General features: G+C 44.5%; 1 protein-coding gene across 1 annotated transcript in view; it reads right to left on the bottom strand.

Moving 5' to 3' along the window:
• The window catches only part of LOC126188296 (sodium-coupled monocarboxylate transporter 1-like), a 134,354-nt gene that overhangs the window by 84,954 nt on the left and 26,598 nt on the right, over positions 1-22,802 (bottom strand). The window contains exon 2 of the mRNA XM_049929882.1: positions 666-947. Coding sequence (XP_049785839.1) covers positions 666-886 — 221 coding nt within the window. The 5' untranslated portion in view covers positions 887-947. The remainder of the gene's footprint in view (positions 1-665; positions 948-22,802) is intronic.

Genomic DNA, 22,802 nt, shown 5'->3' with positions numbered 1-22,802 from the left:
TACTAACCAATTAAAGCAGAAAGCAGAAATGAGTAAAACTTCCTGGCAGATTAAAAACTGTGTGCCCGACCGAGACTCGAACTCGGGACCTTTGCCTTTCGCGGGCAAGTGCTCTACCAACTGAGCTACCGAAGCACGACTCACGTCCGGTACTCACAGCTTTACTTCTGCCAGTACCTCGTCTCCTACCTTCCAAACTTTACAGAAGCTCTCCTGCGAACCTTGCAGAACTATCACTCCTGAAAGAAAGGATATTGCGGAGACATGGCTTAGCCACAGCCTGGGGGATGTTTCCAGAATGAGATTTTCACTCTGCAGCGGAGTGCCCGCGAAAGGCAAAGGTCCCGAGTTCGAGTCTCGGTCGGGCACACAGTTTTAATCTGCCAGGAAGTTTCATATCAGCGCACCTCCGCAGCAGAGTGAAAATCTCATTCTAGAAATGAGTAAGTTAAAAACCTAATTTGAAATGGTTGTAGAGCCGAAACGGTACATTCCCGGACTTTGGTTCCTATTCGATATGTTGTGTGCTCAGTGACTTCAACATATCTTCGAAGTATACAGCTGGAAGTACCGAACACCCTGCATCATTACTACCAAGCAATTCTCAAGCAGTGTACTAATTTACGGAAACATGTGAGTAATGTCTTGCAGAGTGAATGGCTCACCTCGATATCTGCGAGATGGCGACGGGGAGCACGCTCATAGTCTTCCCGCCGTGCAGGTAGTCCACTTGGGCGGTGTTCTTGGCGCGGCCGCAGATGCCGAAGTAGAGGCCTATGGCCACGGAGAGAGCGGGCATTAGCGCGAACGCCACGTAGTCCACCCAGCCGAACAGCACCTGCCTCCCCACCACACCTGCTGCCGCAGCTGTTACGTTGGCCGCCATGTTGATCCCACCAGTCGTGACGGCTGTGTGTGTTCCTGAAGGCTGCTATCACCGAGGGCCCCTGAAATATCACATCACTCTTATTAGCAACACAGTCAAGTTTCCTCATTAAGCAGTTTCTTTCCCTTTCCGTCTTTTAAAGCATCAAATGAAGAAACAGGAGCTTGTGATTCTACACTTATACTATACACTGGAAACCACTGCGAAGTGCATGGTCGACGGTTGTTCCCATTTTATCAATTTGAGGGATTCTTTCCATCCCAACCGTGTATGGAACGCGACAGACATGCCTTTTTAAATGTCTCTGTACCCGCTGTAACTAGTGTAATTTTGTCTTCGCGCCGCCTATGGCAGAATGGCACTTGCTTTAACAGAAGAATAAATTGGAACATTAAGAAGAGGGCAACATACAGATTCCATATTCCTAGATTTCTCAAAATCATTTGACGCGGTGCCTCATTGTAGACTGTTGACGAAGGTACGAGCATATGGAATAGATTCACAGATATGTGACTGGATCTTCACTTGTTAGGTAACGAATCCAGTATGTTGTTCCCGTCAGGAACAAGGGTATCGTCAGGAGTGCCCCCAGGACAATGTAATAGGACCGCTGTTGTTCCGCTGCGCGGCGTGGCCGCTTGGTTTGAGGCGCCATGACTCGGATTGCGCTGCCCCTCCCGCCGGAGATTCGAGTCCACCCTCGGACATGGATGTATGTGTGTGTGTGTGTGTGTGTGTGTGTGTGTGTGTGTGTGTGTGTTTGTTGTTGTTGTTGTTGTTGTTGTTGTTGTTATTCTTAGCATTAGTTTAAGTTGTGTGCAAGTCTAAGAATCGATAACCTCAGCAGTTTGGTCCCTTAGGAATTCACACACATTTGAGCAATTTGAGGTTTTGTTCTTTACATACATAAACGACTTGGCGGACAGAGTGGGCAGTGATCTGCGGTTGTTTGCCGATGGCGCTATCGTGTGCAATAAGGTGTTGAAGTTGAGTGATTGTAGGAAGACATAAGAAGAGTTAGACAAAATTTCCAAATGTTAATGAATGGTAGCTAGCTCTAAATCTGGGAAAACGTAAGTTAATTCGAATGAGTAGAAAGAGCAAACCTGTAATGTTGCGATACATAATTAGTAGTGTCCTGATTGACACAGTCACGTCGTTTAAATATTTGGTCGTAACACTGGAAAGCGATATAAAGTGGAACGACCATGTAAGAATTGTGGTAGGGAAGGCGATTGGTAAACTTCGGATTATTGGGAGAATTTTGAGAAAGTGTGGTTCATCTGTAAAGGAGATTGCATATAGAACGCTGGTACAACTTATTTTCTAATACTGCAAGATTGTTTGGTATCCGTACCAGGTCGTATTATAGGAGAACATCCAAGCAGTTCAGAGGCGGGCTGCTAGATTTGCTACCAATAGGTTCAAACAACATTTAAGTGTTACGGAGATGCTTAGGGAATTCATTCATTCTTTCCGAAAAACTCGACTGAGAACCGGCACTTGGAAGCTGACTGCAGAACTATCCTGCTGCTGCCAACATAGATTGCGCCTAAGAAACACGAAGATACGATAAATAAGGGCTCATACAGAGGCGTACAAACAGTTTTTTTTTCTCTCTCTCTCTCTTCATTTGCGAGTAGAACAGGAAAGGAAATAACCTGTATAAGGTGGCAGATTTTAGAACCTTACGTGATGTTTATTCAGAAAATAATAAATGAAAAATACCACGCGGACGGAGATAGCCATTTGACAGAACAATACTAATATTAACTTACCAAGGTCCCTACTGGTACGTAAGATTGTTAGAACTGTGCGTATTACCATCGGGAAGGTAGTCTGGACGGACACAGGAAAGAGCTGTTTTGAGCTATCGAACAAACGAAGTGGCTGGCAGCTGGCCGGAGCTTCACGCGGCGGCTGCTTTGGCGGCAAAGTGGTTCTTGTGGCCGCAGGGAGCATCGGGGGAGCCTGAGACCACACAGGTGGAAGGAGAGTGGGAGAGAGAGAGAGAGAGAGAGAGAGAGAAAGAGAGAGAGAGAGAGAGGGAGAGAGCGTCCCTGCGAGACAGAGAGAGACTGTTTCCCGCCGTTGCGGCTAACGGGACACAAAGTTTGGCGGGAACAAGAGACCGCGCGAAAATTCAGTCCTGATTGGCCGAAAACGCGCAGGGATACATGTGAGACGAACAGCAAAGTTTGGCGGCAACAAGATCGGGGCTCTGGTGTCGGAGGTGGTGCTGGGCGGACGCTGTGGGTCTGCTCTGCAAGCGGAGGATTAGAGATAGTTAGCTTTAGAGATATTGCTGGCATTGCGATCAGTGATCCCTCTCCAATTTTTCGAAGGTAGTGCATACGTCTCCACAAAAGCAGAATCATCTGTTTCTCTGAGAAGAGAAACAGATTTTTGCTCACTTGTGGCGTTCGAATGCAACATTTTCCTTTGCTGCCGCGCACTTGAGTCTACCAACTACTCCTGGCATTTGTGCAAGTAGATTTTGTATTGACTCGTGACGGACTCCGCAATTGAGTAACTTACGGTCAGGAGTTTACGGACGGAAATCACGTCCACGCTTTAGGTAAAGTCGAGCTCCCATAGGGGACAGACGACGTCACGCCTGTGCCTGGGACGGCTGTCGTAATCGTCGCGCTGTATTATGGTGATATTAGCACAAACAGCTGGCAAAGTAGGGCAACGTAATTGCAAATGAGTACGTGTTCCACTAGCTCTTTTACCTGAGCTCCCTGATTCTGTGTCCGTCTAGGTGGAGCTTCAGTAAAACAACTTGCGTGGCCAATATCAACCTGCGTAAGTTAGGGAAAGGGGCATGATTAGAGATAGAGTCTCCATTGTGCCAATGGTAGGATAATTAGTTTAGCCAATTAATTTGATTGTAATGTTTTTCCGGCTGGTGTGGCCGTGCGGTTCTGGTGCTTCAGTCTGGAACCGCGTGACCGCTACGGTCGCAGGTTCGAATCCTGCCTCGGGCATGGATGTGTGGGATGTCCTTAGGTTAGTTAGGTTTAAGTAGTTCTAAGTTCTAGGGGACTGATGACCACAGATGTTAAGTCCCATAGTGCTCAGAGCCATTTGAACCAATTTCATCCTGTTTTTAATGAATAAATGTAAGATTTGATAACATACCATAATTAAAGTATTATTATTTCCGTAGATAGCAAAATACTGATTGAGAATAAGAGTTTAATAATATCACTTATCATACAGGTTCGATGCAAACGGTATTGGGGGTATATTGAAGCAGTTAAACACAGCCGAAGTCGGATAGCACTAATTGAAAATAAAGATGTTTCATAAACATAATACCACCGCATGTTGCACCGGTAGTGGCACAGGGTACCCTCCACCACGCATCATACGGTGGCTTGCGGAGTATTTATGTAGATGTAAACATGTGACTGAAACAACCTTTACTGGTGGATTAGACACAACGAGGCCGATTTTTAGTACGTGAGAACTGCAAAAGTTCTCTCAGTTCGATAATTTATTTTGGTGCCATGGTCCACAAGATACAAACTCACCGTATGTAAATAATGTGCATGGAGTCAAAGAGTGCTACGATGTAAGAATTTCCCAAATAGTCCTCAAATCGTCAGAAATACACTCCTGGAAATTGAAATAAGAACACCGTGAATTCATTGTCCCAGGAAGGGGAAACTTTATTGACACATTCCTGGGGTCAGATACATCACATAATCACACTGACAGAACCACAGGCACATAGACACAGGCAACAGAGCATGCACAATGTCGGCACTAATACAGTGTATATCCAGCTTTCGCAACAATGCAGGCTGCTATTCTCCCATGGAGACGATCGTAGAGATGCTGGATGTAGTCCTGTGGAACGGCTTGCCATGCCATTTCCACCTAGCGCCTCAGTTGGACCAGCGTTCGTGCTGGACGTGCAGACCGCGTGAGACGACGCTTCATCCAGTCCCAAACATGCTCAATGGGGGACAGATCCGGAGATCTTGCTGGCCAGGGTAGTTGACTTACACCTTGTAGAGCACGTTGGGTGGCACGGGATACATGCGGACGTGCATTGTCCTGTTGGAACAGCAAGTTCCCTTGCCGGTCTAGGAATGGTAGAACGATGGGTTCGATGACGGTTTGGATGTACCGTGCACTATTCAGTGTCCCCTCGACGATCACCAGTGGTGTACGGCCAGTGTAGGAGATCGCTCCCCACACCATGATGCCGGGTGTTGGCCCTGTGTGCCTCGGTCGTATGCAATCCTGATTGTGGCGCTCACCTGCACGGCGCCAAACACGCATACGACCATCATTGGCACCAAGGCAGAAGCGACTCTCATCGCTGAAGACGACACGTCTCCATTCGTCCCTCCATTCACGCCTGTCGCGACACCACTGGAGGCGGGTTGCACGATGTTGGGGCGTGAGCGGAAGACGGCCTAACGGTGTGCGGGACCGTAGCCCAGCTTCATGGAGACGGTTGCGAATGGTCCTCGCCGATACCCCAGGAGCAACAGTGTCCCTAATTTGCTGGGAAGTGGCGGTGCGGTCCCCTACGGCACTGCGTAGGATCTTACGGTCTTGGCGTGCATCCGTGCGTCGCTGCGGTCCGGTCCCAGGTCGACGGGCACGTGCACCTTCCGCCGACCACTGGCGACAACATCGATGTACTGTGGAGACCTCACGCCCCACGTGTTGAGCAATTCGGCGGTACGTCCACCCGGCCTCCCGCATGCCCACTATACGCCCTCGCTCAAAGTCCGTCAACTGCACATACGGTTCACGTCCACGCTGTCGCGGCATGCTACCAGTGTTAAAGACTGCGATGGAGCTCCGTATGCCACGGCAAACTGGCTGACACTGACGGCGGCGGTGCACAAATGCTGCGCAGCTAGCGCCATTCGACGGCCAACACCGCGGTTCCTGGTGTGTCCGCTGTGCCGTGCGTGTGATCATTGCTTGTACAGCCCTCTAGCAGTGTCCGGAGCAAGTATGGTGGGTCTGACACACCGGTGTCAATGTGTTCTTTTTTCCATTTCCAGGAGTGTACTTGCAACAGGAAGCTAACTAACAAACTGCCGGCCACCAAGCATCGGCTAAATCGTTTATGCCGGGATGGTTCCTTTGAAAGGGCACGGCCGATTTCCTTCCCAATCCTTCCCTAACCCGAGCTTGCGCTCCGTCTCTAATGACCTCGTTGTCAACGGGACGTTAACCACTAACTACCACCACCACCACCACCACCAAGCATCGGGATGTTAAATTCCAAAAATATGTGCAGTTCAGAATCAATAGAAGGAGTTGTTTTTCGAAGGAGCCTAGAAAATTCCTCGCCACCCGTGTAATGGTGAATAAATCATGCCGGGTAGCATCACATTGGGCGGAAAAATGAACCGTCGCCTCCCCTCACCCATAAACCCTTACACATACGAGTAAGAGTGATTGGCACCTGCAGTAACATCATAAACAAGGATCGGGGTGGGATGTTCTTAGAGATCTCCCTCGTACATGTTGTTCAGATTACATTCAATATGTCGAAGTTAAGATCGATAGATAATTATATACTGGTATGACGACTACGTCGCCGGTTACATTTTGATTAATAATCAGTATTGGCGGCCGAAGACTTCCGGCATAAGAATTCACACTCATTCTGCTAACGGCCTTATCAAAGAGGGCGGAAGAGCGGACACAGGTTTAGGGCACTCTTTGCCCTTGGGATGGGAAACTGTACCTAAAGGCGGAAGAATCAGCAATGATTAATGGCATGAGGATGCAGAAGGCAATGGAAACCACAGCATTAAAGATACGTAATGTGTACGCAGAGGACATGTGGCCTGTAATTCAAATTGTCTCATGTTGATCTCTCCATTGGCAAAAGATTCCGGAATAGCCCCCGCCCCCCTCCCCATTCGAATCTCCGAGAAGGAACTGCCAAGGGGGAGGTGACCATGAGAAAAAGATTAAATTGTGGTGTCGCCGCCAGACACCACACTTGCTAGGTGGTAGCCTTTAAATCGGCCGCGGTCCGTTAGTATACGTCGGACCCGCGTGTCGCCACTATCAGTGATTGCAGACCGAGCGCCGCAACACGGCAGGTCTAGAGAGACTTCCTAGCACTCACCAGTTGTACAGCCGGCTTTGCTAGCGATGGTTCACTGACAAAATACGCTCTCATTTGCCGAGACGATAGTTAGCATAGCCTTCAGCTACGTCATTTGCTACGACCTAGCAAGGCGCCATTACCAGTTACTATTGATGCTGTAAAACAAAACATGTACCGTCAAGAGCGATGTTCACCAATTATGGATTAAAGTTAAGTATTCCAGCAGCTACGTACTTTTTTTGCTAGTCTAATTTCCTTGACCTGTTCCAGACCTCACGCCAGCCTGCGTGAGCTAAAAACGCGTGCCTTTCGGCTTCCTCTCATAGTGGGTTGGCTCTCTTGCCAATCCACAACATAAACAACCAACGAAAAGATAACATTCTACGAGTCGGGGCGTGGAATGTCAGAAGCTGTAGCTTGCGGATAGGTGGAAAGAGTACATTGAAGGCCTCTATGAGGCGTAAAATTTGCCTGACGTGATAGAAGAAGAAACGGGAGTCAGTTTAAAAGAGTTAGGAAATCCAGTATTAGATTCAGAAATTAAGGGAGCTTTGGAGAAGTTAAAATTAATCAAGGCAGAAGGGATAGATAACATTCCAGTAGAATTTCTAAGACCATTGGATGAAGTGGCAAGAAAACGACTATTCAATTTGGTGTGTAGAACGTATGAGTCTGACAACATACTATCTGACTTTCGGATCTGGCAACATACTAACTGACTTTCATCCACATAATTCCGAAGACTGCAAGAGCTGACAAGTGCGAGAATTATCGCACATTCAGCTTAAAAGCTCGTGTGTCCAAGTTGCTTACAAGAATAATTTACAGCAGAATGGAGAAGAAAATTAAGGATAAGAGCCGCGCGGGGTAGCCGCGTGGTCTAGGGCGTCTTGTGACGGTCGGCGCGGCTTTCACCCCCCCCCCCACCCCCACCCCCGTCAGAGGTTCGAGTCCTCCCTCGGACATGGGTCATGGGTGTGTGTGTTGTCGGGACCAATGACTTAAGCAGTTTGGTCCCACAAGACCTTACCACAAACCAGAGAGGCAGTTCGGACGTTGCGGTTGGTAATGGAAGCAAGACTACTGAAAAATCAAGACACGTTCATAGGATTTATCAACCTAGAAGAAAGTTCGACAATTTGAAATGGTGCAAGATGTTCGAAATTGTAAAAAAAAATTAAAAAAAGGGGGTGGGTGGTAAGCTATAGGCAGAGACGGGTAAAGTACAATATCTACATGAGCGAAGAACGAAAGACAAGCAAGAACGAAGCATTCGGATTAAGAAGGGTGTAAGACAGGGATGTAGTTTTTCGTCCCTACTGTTCGATCTGTGCATAGAAGAAGCAATGATGGAAATAAAATAAAGGTTCAGGAGTGGAATTAAAATTCACAGTGAAAGGATTTCAATGATACGATTCGCTGATGACACCGCTATCCTCAGTAAAGTGAAGAATAATTAAATGATCTTCCGAATGGAATAAACAGTCTAATGAGTGCAGAATATGGACTGAGAGTAAATCGAAGGAAGACGAAAGTAATACCAAGTAACAGAAATGAGAACACCGAGAAACTTAACATCAGGATTGATGGTCACAATGTAGATGAAGTTAAGGAATTCTGCTACCTAGGCAGTAAAATAACCAGTGACGGACGGAATAAGGAGGCCATCAAAAGCAGACTAGCAATGGAAAAAAGGGCATTCCTGAACAGGGGAAGTCTACTAGTCTCAAACATAGCCTTTCATTTGAGAAAGAAAGTTCTGAGAACGTACGTTTACAGCACAGCTTTGTATGGTAGTGAAACATGGACTGTGGGAAAACTGGAACAGATGAGAATCGAAGCATTTGATATATAGAGCTATAGTCGAATGTTAAAATAGGTAAGGAACGGAAAGGTTCTGTGCAGAATCGGAGAGGAGAGGAATGTGTTGAAAACACTTACAAGGAGAAGAGACAGTATGATCGGACATCTGTTAAGATATCAGTGAATAACTTTTTTGATACTCGATGGAGCTGTAGAGGGTAAAATCTATAGAGGATGACAGATATTCAGCAAATAATTTAGGATCTCTGCTGCAAGTGCTACTCTGAGATGAAGAGGTTGGCACCGGAGAGGAATTTGTGGCACGCCGCATCAAAAAAAAAGACGACTCCCAAGATAGTGAAACAGTCACAGACGCATTTATCGGCTATGGTGCTTAACATTACAGCTACCAAATTCAGTCAACCGTCGTAGCGTCCAAATCGTCTATAGCAACCACGGCTCGAGATGACAGACTTACCCTAAGCATTCTGTCAAAGTAACATTGTCCATGAACGACTACAGACTTACACCTGGTAATGAATAAACTAGATTCTGCACAAGGAAGATTCAAGCAAATCCAACATCCGAACTACTAGCTAACTGAAGTAAAACTGGCCAGGAAAATATTTCAAGCACCGTAAGATACGAAACCCAACTTACACCATCTGTCCCGAATGTGGACGATGTGAGCTGGGTTAATTATATTAAGATGCTTTAAATATTTTCCAAAACAATTTTATTTCGCTCGCCTTGTACATAAGTTATACGAGGAGCTATGGGACGAAGCGAAACAAAATGTGTGCGAAGCCGAAATCACGCATGCCCAATCGTTTGTACGCATCGTGTCGAAACCGACATCACTGCGATAAAAACTGCATGGCCTTAGCACATTCTCGACAGACACGAGTCTCTAAAAACATATTTCTGCTCAGTCAGTACTACAAGCACTCATGGGTACCTCTTCTACGATAGGAAGTGATGATAGAACTAGCATAGCTATGATTAAAAACATTGACGTTACTATTATTTCAATTCTCAAAGACCTCCTCATTCTCCCTCTAGTTAGCGGTACAGATCCTGCTAAGTGGAAGCAAAGCATAATTCAACAAATATGTAAGACTGTTAAGCCAAAATCAAGAGGCGATATAAGGCTGATCAGCATATTACTCTCAGTATCGACGGACTGAGAGTACACAGTCCACTAACAGGTGACGCAATACCTTAAAACTTAAAGCGATCAGGCTTCCAGAAACTCAACATTACCAATCAAATTGTCTACAGACTTCAAATACTCCATGGACAGGCGTTAAACGACCAGCAACGCTTTTCATACTATTGATTTAGATAATTTACTTATGAAAACGAAACAGATGAATTTCTGACTTGAAATACCGTGGTTCGGCAGATACGTTGAAAACAAATGTCAATGAGTTGTCTGTGGATCGGAGAGGTCATCGGGTAACACGTGCTCTCTGGAGTCATCTAGGTCTTTGTCCTTGGTCAATTGTTTTTCGGCCATATATCAACGCCATTCCAACGGTGCTTCATTCTTGTAACGACGACTTACATGCTAACGATAACCAGTTGGCTCTAAGGACCAGCAGTAAGAATGGAGCTGCTTACATCAGACAGACTGCATGTCCAGTCAGATTAATGTGAGAACCCGTCAATAAACCTGAATAACTAGCTTTTGCAGAGACGTACAGGAAGAGACTGAGTGGGTTTCTGGAAGCTACCAAGACTGATATGGAGCCATGACGACTCCAGTGCTGTGACTAGCTGCGCTAGTTTTCTCGGTTGAGGATCCATGGTGTGAAAACCATGATCGAGGTAGTCCCGCTGATTCTCGATTCAGTTCAGATCCGGGGAGAATGTTGGCCACGGGAGAACGATGAAATCAACCAGTTATTTTTCAAACCACACACGTACAATGCGAGCTCTGTGACACGCTGCATTGTCGTGATGGTAGATGACACCGTGCCAAGGTAAAACATGCTTGTGCTGATACACTGCGTCTTCCAGAATGACGAGGTCACCCATGGAATACCACGAAGTCCTTCCCCAGACCATAAGTGATGCATCGTTTTTGCTTTCAGACGTTTTACGTCAACGGCCATCCTTCCGATGCAGCCTAAACCGTGATTCGTCTGAAAAGGCCACCTGTCGCCACTCACTGGATGTCCACTCGCGGTACCGGCGTGCAAATTCCTGCCTCCATCGGCGATGAACAGCAGTCAGCCTGGGAGCATGAAACAGGTGCATTCTGGGAACTCTCATGTGCAGCAACGTTAGCTGAACGATCGCTGAAGAGACACTGTTCGTGGCCACTTGGTTGATGTACGAGGTGCATTCAAGTTCTAAGGCCTCCGATTTTTTTTTTCTAATTAACTACTCACCCGAAATCGATGAAACTGGCGTTACTTCTCGACGTAATCGCCCTGCAGACGTACACATTTTTCACAACGCTGACGCCAAGATTCCATAGCAGCGGCGATGGCTTCTTTAGGAGTCTGTTTTGACCACTGGAAAATCGCTGAGGCAATAGCAGCACGGCTGGTGAATGTACTGCCATGGAGAGTGTCTTTCATTGCTGGAAAAAGCCAAAAGTCACTAGGAGCCAGGTCAGGTGAGTACGGAGCACGAGGAATCACTTCAAAGTTGTTATCACGAAGAAACTGTTGCGTAACGTTAGCTCGATGTGCGGGTGCGTTGTCTTGGTGAAACAGCACACGCGCAGCCCTTCCCGGACGTTCCTGTTGCAGTGCAGGAAGGAATTTGTTCTTCAAAACAATTTCGTAGGATGCACCTGTTACCATAGTGCCCTTTGGAACGCAATGGGTAAGGATTACGCTCTCGCTGTCCCAGAACATGGACACCATCATTTTTTCAGCACTGGCGGTTACCCGAAATTTTTTTGGTGGCGGTGAATCTGTGTGCTTCCGTTGAGCTGACTGGCGCTTTGTTTCTGGATTGAAAAATGGCATCTATGTCTCATCCATTGTCACAACCGACGAAAAGAAAGTCCCATTCATGCTGTCATTGCGCGTCAACACTGCTTGGCAACATGCCACACGGGCAGCCATATGGTCGTCCGTCAGCATTCGTGGCACCTACCTGGATGACACTTTTCGCATTTTCAGGTTGTCATGAGGATTGTGTGCACAGAACCCACAGAAATGCCAACTCTGGAGGCGATCTGTTCAACAGTCATTCGGCGATCCCCCAAAACAATTCTCTCCACTTTCTCAATCATGTCGTCAGACCGGCTTGTGCGAGCCCGAGGTTGTTTCGGTTTGTTGTCACACGATGTCCTGCCTTCATTTAACTGTCACACCCACGAACGCACTTTCGACACATCCATAACCCCATCACCACATGTCTCCTTCAACTGTCGATGAATTTCAATTGGTTTCACACCACTCAAATTCAGAAAACGAATGATTGCACGCTGTTCAAGTAAGGAAAACGTCGCCATTTTAAGTATTTAAAATAGTTCTCATTCTCGCCACTGGCGGTAAAATTCCATCTGCCGTAGGGTGCTGCCATCTCTGGGACGTATTGACAATGAACGCGGCCTCATTTTAAAACAATGCGCATGTTTCTATCTCTTTCCAGTCCGGAGAAAAAAAATCGGAGGCCTTAGAACTTGAATGCACCTCGTAGATTGGCAGTCGCTGAACAGTTGCGCGTTCAGTCACCCAGACCCATCTCAGCTGCCGTCATTTATGTGCCGTGGTTCACCACAGTTGCGCAGTTTTATCATGTTCGGTTCACAATGACCACAGCTGTACACGAATAGGTTGCAAACATAGCCGTTTCTTGAAACGCTTCCGCCCATGGTCCAAAAGCCAATTAGGATGCCAATTTGGATGTGAGATAAATTGTTCCACTTCCGCATTACGACATCAGTTGCACTGTTTCCAGTTTTCCCGCAACAAGCTTTATATATCCACCACTGCTAGTGCTGGCACTTGTCTGTGAGCGGTTAGTGCGCGTTGACGCCGAACACTGGCGGTGGTCACATTAATGTGACTGGACCCTGTATGAATGAAGACCTTTTTCCAGTATCACGAAAGGCATAAGTTCTTAGTCTTAAACTAAACCCTAAGAAATCATAGATCATCCTCGTACCACTGTAAACGTTTATCAGCGCATATTTTTCGAAACAGTTTCTCCAGTACCTCTTAATAATATCCAGTTACCCAAACACAAAACAGTATACCATCTTGCTTAAACATTTAAATTAGGCGAAGCAGACTGTTGCAGCACGCATGAAATTCGCATCAGCCAGAAGTAATCCAAAGCTTAAAAAAAAATTTCAACCTTAAATTAAACAAAAATTAGTGTAGTCTTTAGTCCAACCAATTCTTTACTATTGTGATGTGCTTCAACATTAGAGTAAACTCCATACATAGCGATTAACTTTGAATGCACCAGCACGACACGTGTGTTACATTCAGTTCATCACATCAATTCTTGCTGTTAGGCTGAATCCAGTCGGACAGGTGACGTGACTTCCACAAGCTCTGGTTATTTACACAATTTCGTAGTCACTAGTATCCGCAATACCTCTCCCGATGTACTAAATAACTATCATACGAGATCGGATACATGTATTACATTAGATGTACTTTTATGTAACACTAAATATTTCAAAGAAAGGATCTCCTCTTCGTGGCGTTGCTCTTTTCACCACTAAATATTTCTCCAGCTCCTTCTCGTCTTCAGCCATAAAATTGTTGAAGAAAGTAGTCTGTAACCTGCGTGTCACCCAAAACCACTCTCCATGCAAGAGGAGATTGAAGAATTTCAGCGTATCGTCGGTGTAGCTTCTCTCTTGGCACATTCTAGCTGTTTCCCTTTGTTTCATCAGGGAACTACTATCTCCCTTACATTGTAAACTATACAGCTTTTTCTCATACCCTTTTATTTCTCTATTTTTCCTTCCGTCTCACCTGCTAACCGTACCCTGTTACTTCTCGCTCCTCCTCTGACTAATAAACGTATCCCCAATGAATTATTCTGTACTGCTACGACACGTTTCTTTTACTTGTCGTTACATTCGACTAGAACGTAGTAGTATTGCTTATCCCATTGTCAGGAAGTGCGATGTTTTTTTTTTTTTTTTTAAATGCGGTATGTTGTTTACCGTGCATTACCGGACAAAACGAACTGGTTACCAGCATCGTCGTGTATGCACTTGAGGAAGAGGGAGGGAAGGCAGTAATAGCGTACAGTTCGGTATTTCGTGTAGTTTCGAGCATTTACTCCTATACTTTGTGTAGTTTCGAAAACTGCTACAGGATTATACGCACCGATGAATGAAGCGCTCATTTAAAAGAAAATCGGAAGTGATACCGACGTTATATCTCACCTTGGCTGCTCACGATGCTTCCTTCACTGTCAGTGTTCGTAAAACTATCTCCCCTTTGACGTCGCTATTTCCCAGTGTCAGTTGATTCGTCGTCGGCTGTTTCAGTCGTGAAAGATAATGCAGACTGTTTGTTCGAATCTGTGCTAGCCGATTTCGCAGTTTCCTTCCGTTCGATAATTACGAAAGAATTGAAGCAGAGATGCTGCCTCTTCTTCCATGTAGTTTGAAACAAACATTTAGAGAGCGTTGAAGTTGTGGGGTAGGATATGTACAGGAATCAGCATTAAGGTAACAGAGGATCAATGTATGTACACTTTGTCCTTCGCAGATATTTAGGTAGTTTTTTTTAAACTAAGATAATTATTAGAAGAATATAATAAATAGACTCTAAAATAATAATTAGTTTATTTAATTTTTTTCATTCTGAATCGTTTTCACTTCACTGCCCCTTATAAACAAACTACTGGCCGCCTTAACTCTGATGTTTCATTTTTTCTAAAAAAATCTAAAATATTTTTGCAAGTATGTTCTCTCGTCCGCACTTGATTAGTCGTTTACTTCAAATCAGTCCCGTAGACGGAACAGTTTTTCTTATGGTTCCTATGCTAATCTGGAAGTCCAGTTCTGTGAAAAAAAAAAAAAAGAAAGCTGTGATGTCAGGTTATCTTCCAATCAGAAGGCTGTTGTACTTAGCGACTGTTATATTGACTTGTAAATAATATATTTCAGCTATCAGTCGTCCTTTTTAAATTTTATTGGCAAATTTAAAAAAATTTAAAAAGTTTTACCGACCTGACGTAATTTAAATATTTTAATAATAATGACTGACTCACAAGGAGTGGACATGGAAATTTTATTACTTGATGATAAATATGAAGTAAGTCGGGCGACAATCTAAGAATTTTACTTATGTTTCGTTTTGTGTAATTAAATTTGAAGTGGTTTACTTCCCTTGAGGTTTATACGTAGTTCACATAGATGGCGCCATGTAACCAACCGATGTGTTCTCCATACAGCCCGCCTTCCGCAAACAGTAGTATTCAATGAACTGTGGATGAAACCCGACCAACAGGGATTACATGCATTGATCAAAAATGATAGTGGTACGTAATATACAAATCATATGAGTTAAGCCATTAATTGCAACTTTTTAATGACATCATCTATGTACCTCTTGTATTCTTAGCATTGAGAATGGCTAGTTTCTAGCTGAAATCTAGATCTGCCAATAAAATTTAAAAGATCGAGTGATAGATGAAAACTATTATTTACAAGCTGTGATCTTTTTGCGAAGATGGTATTTCCTTATAATGTTCACTATTTCCCAGAAATTTCTGTCTGATAACACATTTATCTATAGCGTGAATGAAATGTTTATTGAGTTAATTTACTCAGTCTGGAGGTACTCGACACTTGCTTCAGTCGGCAGTGTATCCCTCCCTCCGTAATTATCACACCATTGACTTAATGTGACTTACGCTTGTCAGCTTTTACTTGCACCGTCCGACGCCTCTCTATCGACTCTATCACACCTTTATAATTTATTTTGTCAGTAAAATTACTTATGACAACAGGAAGTTGTCGCAGCTTCCCGCAAAGATAGATATTTTCAGCGATTATTGTTCGTCGTCACTTTTCGCGCTTACACATCAAGGTAATGCATGTGGCTTTTAATTTGACTCTCCCTAGTCACGTGACCAAGTTAGATCCAACTGCAATCAGCTGACCAGTTTTGCCGAGAAGTACAGGTTGTCCCAGAACGGATGGTCAATATTCAGGAATATAACAAAATACCACTGGCAAACAAGGAAACTCCTGTTCAAGAGAAGTCTGCAATATCAGTTATAGGCCTTAGTTTGAAGAAGAAATTTCTGAGAATTTACGTTTGGGGCTCAGCATTCTATGGTAGTGATACACGAACTGTAGGAAAACCAGAACAGAAGATAATCGAAGAATTTGAGGTGTTGTGCTACAGAAGAAAAAAATGGTTCAAATGGCCCTAAGCACTATGGGACTTAAATTATGAGGTCATCAGTCCCCTAGACTTAGAACGACTTAAACCTAACTAACCTAAGGACATCACACACATCCATGCCCGAGGCAGGATTCGAACCTGCGACCGTAGCTACAGAAGAATGTTGAAAATTAAGTGGACGGGTAAGGTACGGAATGAAGAGGTTCTCTGCGGAATTGATAACACTGCTAGCAAGAAGGGACAAGATGACAGGGCATATGACACCAGGGATTGGCGTCCATGATACTAGAGGGAGCTATAGACGGTAAAAACAGTAGAGGAAGACAGAGATTGCAATGGATCCAGCAAATTATTGAGGACGCATGTTCCAAGTGCTATTCGAGACGTATAAGTTGTACGGGTGAGTAATTCGCGGCAAACTGCGCCAAAATAATCAGACGACTGATGACTCGAAAAATGACAGCAACGAACATTCTAAGCGAAAAAATCTAGTAAATATGGATTCTAAGACACATACCTTCAGAGCTAAGATCATCCCTTCATCTGCGATACTGTGAAACAAATCTCTTCACTGTACGCTCTTTGCTTTCCATGTTTTAAGAGGTGGAAGTATGGAGTAAAACAAGAAACAAAGTCCAGTAAGGTTACATTATGAGCTATTAGCACGTTTTTCGGTAAAAGAGATGAGACATAGTAGCTTAGTGGCCAAGTGCTCATTGCTCTTAAGGTATTCATTTTAGAGCACATCTTTTCTCTTCCTATTTGCTTCGTATAATCTTTCCTGTCGTATCCCTGAATATTGACCATTCCTCCTGTGGCGCCCTGTATATAGTCACTATATCACTGTTACTGTAATTATTATTATTATTATCATTGTACAGTCTAAGATAAGAAACCACGCATGGCACGGCGTGGAAATCGGTAGATGTGATGCACATGTATAGACAAGCAGACGAAAGAATTATCCGATTGAGACGGAAATCTGTAGATGTACACGTACAAACATATCATTACAGTTTCAGAAAAAAAGGATGATTTATTGAAGGGAAAAACCTCTAGAAACTGAGCAAGTCAATAACACGTTCGCCGCGCGGAGTGGCCGCGCGGTTAGAGGCGCCCTGTCACTGACTGCGCGGTCCCTCCCTCCGGAGGTTCGAGTCCTCCCTCGGGCATGGGTGTGGGTGTTGTTCTGTTATTTTTAGTTTCAGTAGTGTGTAAGCCTAGGGACCGATGACCTTAGCAGTTTGGTCCCTTAGGAATTCACACACATTTGAATTTGAATAACACGTTCATCCACCTCTGGCCCTGTTTGGCGTTGATTGATAGAGTTGTTGCGTGTCCTTCTCAGTGATATCGTGCCAAGTTCTGCCCAACTGACGAATTAAATCGTCAAAACCCCGAGGTGGTTGGAGGGCCCTGTGCATAAGGCTCCGAACGTTCTCAATTGGGGAGGAATCCGGGGACCTTGCTGGCTAAGGTAGGATTTGGCAAACAAGAAGGCAAACAGTAGAAACTATCGCCGTATATGGTTGTTAAACTGGTATGCTGATCTGAAAATTGTTTTGAGGTTTCTTATATCATGACGAAATTTTTCTCTACACCTTATGCGAACCGGACTGCTCTCCACAGGATCGAGCACTATAGCGCTCCTACTGGTTGAGACAAACCTTCTCCGACTGAAGAGCAGAGGAACGAATGAAGCCATAACAGACCAACGACAGGTTTATTTTATCTCAGACGGTGCAGTTACGCTTCAGATGCTGTAGAGAGGCGTTGTGTGTCGGTCTGCTATAGTGAAGCGCATTTCGACGAGGCGTTCTTGTGTGTATACAAGTATAACAGTATTTAGTTTATATGTATGTATGAACTGAAACCATTCCTTATGTCTGCATGTAGTAGTACTTGTCGCAAGTGCATGAACAGCCCCGATTCGCAGTTTTCCCATTCCCAGTCAAAGGACAAGCATAAGTACATTTGTCAGGTAAGCCTATTTTGCCTACTTTGAAGTGAAAATTAGTGACAAAGGTAAATCGTGCGCCACTCAGTAAGTGTGCATGCAATGTGTCGAGAGTTTATGGATGTGGACGAAGGGAACTCGTGATAAACCTTTATTAGGCATACCTATGATTTGGGAGAGCACAAAGATCACCTAAGTGATCGCTACATTTGATAGCGAAAAAGTCAGGATACAAGAAAACCAATAGTGTGCTCCAGATTAAGCTTTCGGCATGCGGAATGAGTTACGCAACGCTGACGTTGCGCTCTACGAGTTTTATGACGTCACTGCCTGCTATTTTACGCTGAGGAGTCATTTCGTCACATGAAACAAAAATTAAGTCCTGCGATATTTCAGTGACCTGTCACGTAAAGTAAAAGAACCGATAGGAAGCATGAACACTCCGTACGTCACGAGCTGAGAGCTTGAAGTCAACAGCAAGCAAGAGGCCGAATCGTACTTGTCATGTTCAGTAGAAGCCCATATTCGCTGGGTTTTATATTGTGCCTTACACCTCATGAATATATACTCTTTCTATGCACCAGAAAATTTAATGTATCGGGAACGAATCGTTAGTGGTACGAGGTGTTGTAATAAAACTACAGGAAACTTCATATTGGCGGTTTAAAAAATTTTCGTGTTTAGTTATTATCCCGTTGTAGCTCGGGTGTTAGCAGAATAAGACGTTGTAAGACAAGAGCACATTAAAGATTCCTGACAAACGTGTCGTACTTGTTAGGATTTAAATGTAAATTAATAACATATCGCTGAGTAAAGCCTCTAGAAGACTATGAGATAAAATCTAAAGTCCATTATATCAAAGCTACAGCCTGGCGTAGTATATAGAGGCACGGTGCTATATTGCAGAGATTAGTACGGTATAGGTTTCGAGTTCAGTTCTATCTAATTCTTTTTTTTTTTTCTCCACCTACTTGTTTTCCGAAAGATTGTGAGGCTGTCTTCCGAAATCAATAGAAATAATTTTTGTCATACTGAACTTTATGTAAATATAAGGAAGTTCCCTGTTATGAGTGAGTTTGTTCGATTTGGTGGAATTTTAAAAGCTGATGTCCTCACTGTCTTATTACATGTTCACTGATGTTGAAGTTCTTATTTGTGTTTACCACGGACAGAACAACGCGAGTATTATATGGAGAAAGGCGGAAATCTGCGTTTTAATATAGCCATCGTAGGAATTTTACGTGCGTCCATTTCCGTGAACGAACTGCATCGTTCGCGAGCCAAATAAAGCCGACAACTTCGCTGGAGAGCGCTGAGAACGCATAATCGCGTTAACCAGGTTGTCCCGTGTGCCGACAGCGCTGTATCTCGTGACGATGGACATCCCATCTGCTTACGGATCAACGTTAGCTAGCCCGTCTCGTGTGCCGATGGCTTTTCCACAGCTATACACACAGTGCCTCATTCAGCTGACATCCCAGTGCCGTTCTCAAAGAGTTAACCTCTTTCGAAACACAGGAATACGAATTTGGCGAAGATCTAAGCGACTCCAATGACGAACATTTTGCTATTAAAGAGTACTTGTTCGTACGGGATTTGAGCAGCATGGGTTGAATTTTTTGGCACGAGTTATGGGACCATCCAAAGAATCTTCAGAGCTGTTGGCATCAAGACTGTGTAAGAAAAATTTGCTTGAAGAAGGTGCTAAGGTATCCTCCTTAGCTCATGAGAAACTTCCGAATTTATGATGGATTTTTGTATTTCAGTAACGTACATAGTTTAATGGAGGTGCTGGGGATTTCAGCATATAACGCAACTGAATGGCGACTGTTCATAGACAGCTCACAACGGACGGAAGGCCTAAGGCTGGTGGTCCAGATACCTTCTATATCCGTCAATTGTCGACAGAAAGAGCGTACACTGCTGGAAAAAAAATCGTGCTACCTTTTAAAGGTTTACAATTTACTCAAAATTTAGTCTTTCAACAGTGTATATGGAGTACATGAGACGATTATGTTTAAAGATCAATAGCACAGGCCGTTCTGAGGTACCAAGTATCGACACATGCTGACACACCCATAGCAGTATGTGGTATAGCCTCCACGGGCGGCAACGAAGGCGCTGACTCTTGTTTCCAGTCGATCGTACATGTGGTGAATACAGTCCTCAGATACAATATACCACGCCTGCTCGACCAGTTCTGGTAGTTCTATAAGAATAGTTGGTTGACGAGTCGTACGAGTCACTTCTCATCCCATCATATCCCGCACGTGCTCGTTTTGAGGCAAATTCGGAGATCTTGCCGCCCAGTGAAATGGCTGCACTTTCAGAGCACGTCAAGTTTCAGGGCCAGTGTGTGGGCGAGTATTATTGTGTTGGAACAATACATCACATTCCTGTTGCAAGAACGGCAGAGAACAGGGCTAACAATACTCTGCACGTAATGAGCGCTGGTTAGCGCCCCCTTCAGAAACACCACAGGTGAACGAGAGCTGTAGCTTATCGAAACCCCAGACCACAAAGCCCGAGGAGGGGGGGGGGGCGCAGTATACATTGGCATTGGACGAAAGTACTCTACCAATCAACACTCAGCACATCTACGTCGTCCGCACAACCGACCACCACTTGCTTACAGGCAGAATCTACTTCCATCGCTGAAGAACACGACGCATCACTCCAAGTGATCCTCTCATGGCATCAGTAAAGATGTGCAAGTCGATGCCGCGGCTTGAGTGGAAGACGAGTTCAGATGGTTCAAAAGGCTCTAAGCACTATGGGACTTAACATCGGAGGTCATCAGTCCCTTAGACTTAGAACTACTTAAACCTAACTAACCTAAGGACATCATACACATCCATGCCCGAGGCAGCATTCGAACCCGCGAAAGTAGCAGCCGCGTGGTTCGGGACTGGAGCGCCTAGAACCACTCGTCCACCGCGGCCGTCTGGAAGATGGGCTAGAGGTGTGTTTGCCCATAGCCCCACTGATAATAACCATTTAGTTCACACGTCTGGGCTCACAAGCCGTTTTATCTGTGTTGTGGTAGGTGTACGGTCTGCCACTGGTGCCCTTACAATACGACAGTCCTGGCGGGTATCTGTGCTGTGTGGACGTCAAGAACCTCGTCTACAGATGTGAGAATCTTCACGCGATCACTGTTACCAGCATCGTTGCATAACTGACGCAGCACGTCCAACTTCTGCGTCAACTCTCCGAAAGGACCGTCGCACCACTAGGTAGGCCACAACTTGGCTCCTTTCAAACTCGCTGTGTTGGCTGTAGGAAGTACGAATGCGTCTCCATGCCATGGTTGCGTCTTGCTTCACAAGTTCGCGTCACGCTGAGCCTTCAGACTGTGGGCGTTCCCTATTAAAGAGTAGATATAGATGGCTCTTTGATAGCTGTGCCGCCACGCTATCTGTTGGTGGACGACGTTGAAACCATTGTCAATACATCTACTGTCCTCCAGGTGGCATATGGCGTCATCGGATCATGATCGACGACGCCTTTCAAGATGTACTATTTTTTTCCGGCAGTGCATTTCCAGGCTGTTGTAAGTATCTCATTTCGGTGTTTGCTAGCTTGTCATATGAAAAGGTAAGGGTCAGTGTGCTTCACGGTTCCCAGATTAAGCAGCTCGTTAAAGATGATCATTTCTTTGGAACAATGACAGAACTTGAAAAGAATACTTCGATAGCATACAAAAACATGGTCAAAGACTTTCCTGGAAATAGACGAGCGCAGAATTACACCGAAATTGTCCACAACTCTTGGAGAGCTTCAAAATGCTCGAACTGTATCATTTTATTCCATAAAAACACAGGAGATCTGCCGGATGTCACTAACGTCCTGCCACATCACATGGATCATTTTACATTGCCATCTCGCTGACTTCCCAAAAAATCTTTATGCAGTCAGTGATGAGCAGTGTGTACGGTTCCACAAAGATTTGAAGGTTTATGGAGGCACGGTGTCAAGGCAGATGGGATACACATATGATGGCTGACTATTGTTGGAACATAAACCGAAAATATCTACAGATTAAACACTCCAAAAGAAGTTACAAGGAAAAATTTTCATTCTAATATATATGTTTACCATTTGGTGAAGAAACTTTGCTATTTGTGTGGACACAGTTCAACCTGTAGTAACTAGGTACAGTTTTTTATGAATTATTCTGTGTGGACAGCATATTTATTTTCCTTTACATGCAAATTTTATACTTTTTTTGAGGAAAAGAGAGGGTACCTCGTAGCTTAAGAAGTTAACGTAATGGACAGAAACTGCGGTTGTTGTTTGATTCACAGGCCAAGAACTATTGAAAAAACAAGTCACAGACGTACCACAACCAAATTTTTCGTCTCCAGTGTACTTTTTAAGTATCAACATAGTTACTGAAGTCTCTGACGACGATTGTGTCATGTAAACCTATTGTGAATACTGTTGATATTTGTCAGGAAATATCTTCCCGGTATATTCATTGTGTCAAGACCATTTCGATAAGAAACATTTATTTTGGCCAGGGATCCCGTTGCAAATAAAATTCCATGTCACTGTTGCGATAAATTAGTTTACATAGGAAACCACTCGCCATGGTTGCCAAAAATTATATGTTGTTGTTAGTAATTGAATGCAGTACAATCACTTTGGAATACGATTCGAGATAGTATTTCATTAGCTTCATGAGCTTTGGCGAAACTTTTCCTA

The sequence above is a fragment of the Schistocerca cancellata genome, chromosome 5 (genome assembly GCF_023864275.1).
Source record: "Schistocerca cancellata isolate TAMUIC-IGC-003103 chromosome 5, iqSchCanc2.1, whole genome shotgun sequence".
Classification (NCBI taxonomy): domain Eukaryota; kingdom Metazoa; phylum Arthropoda; class Insecta; order Orthoptera; family Acrididae; genus Schistocerca; species Schistocerca cancellata.
The sequence above is the reverse complement of the archived record's forward strand: the minus strand, read 5'-3'. Positions and strand labels throughout refer to the sequence as shown.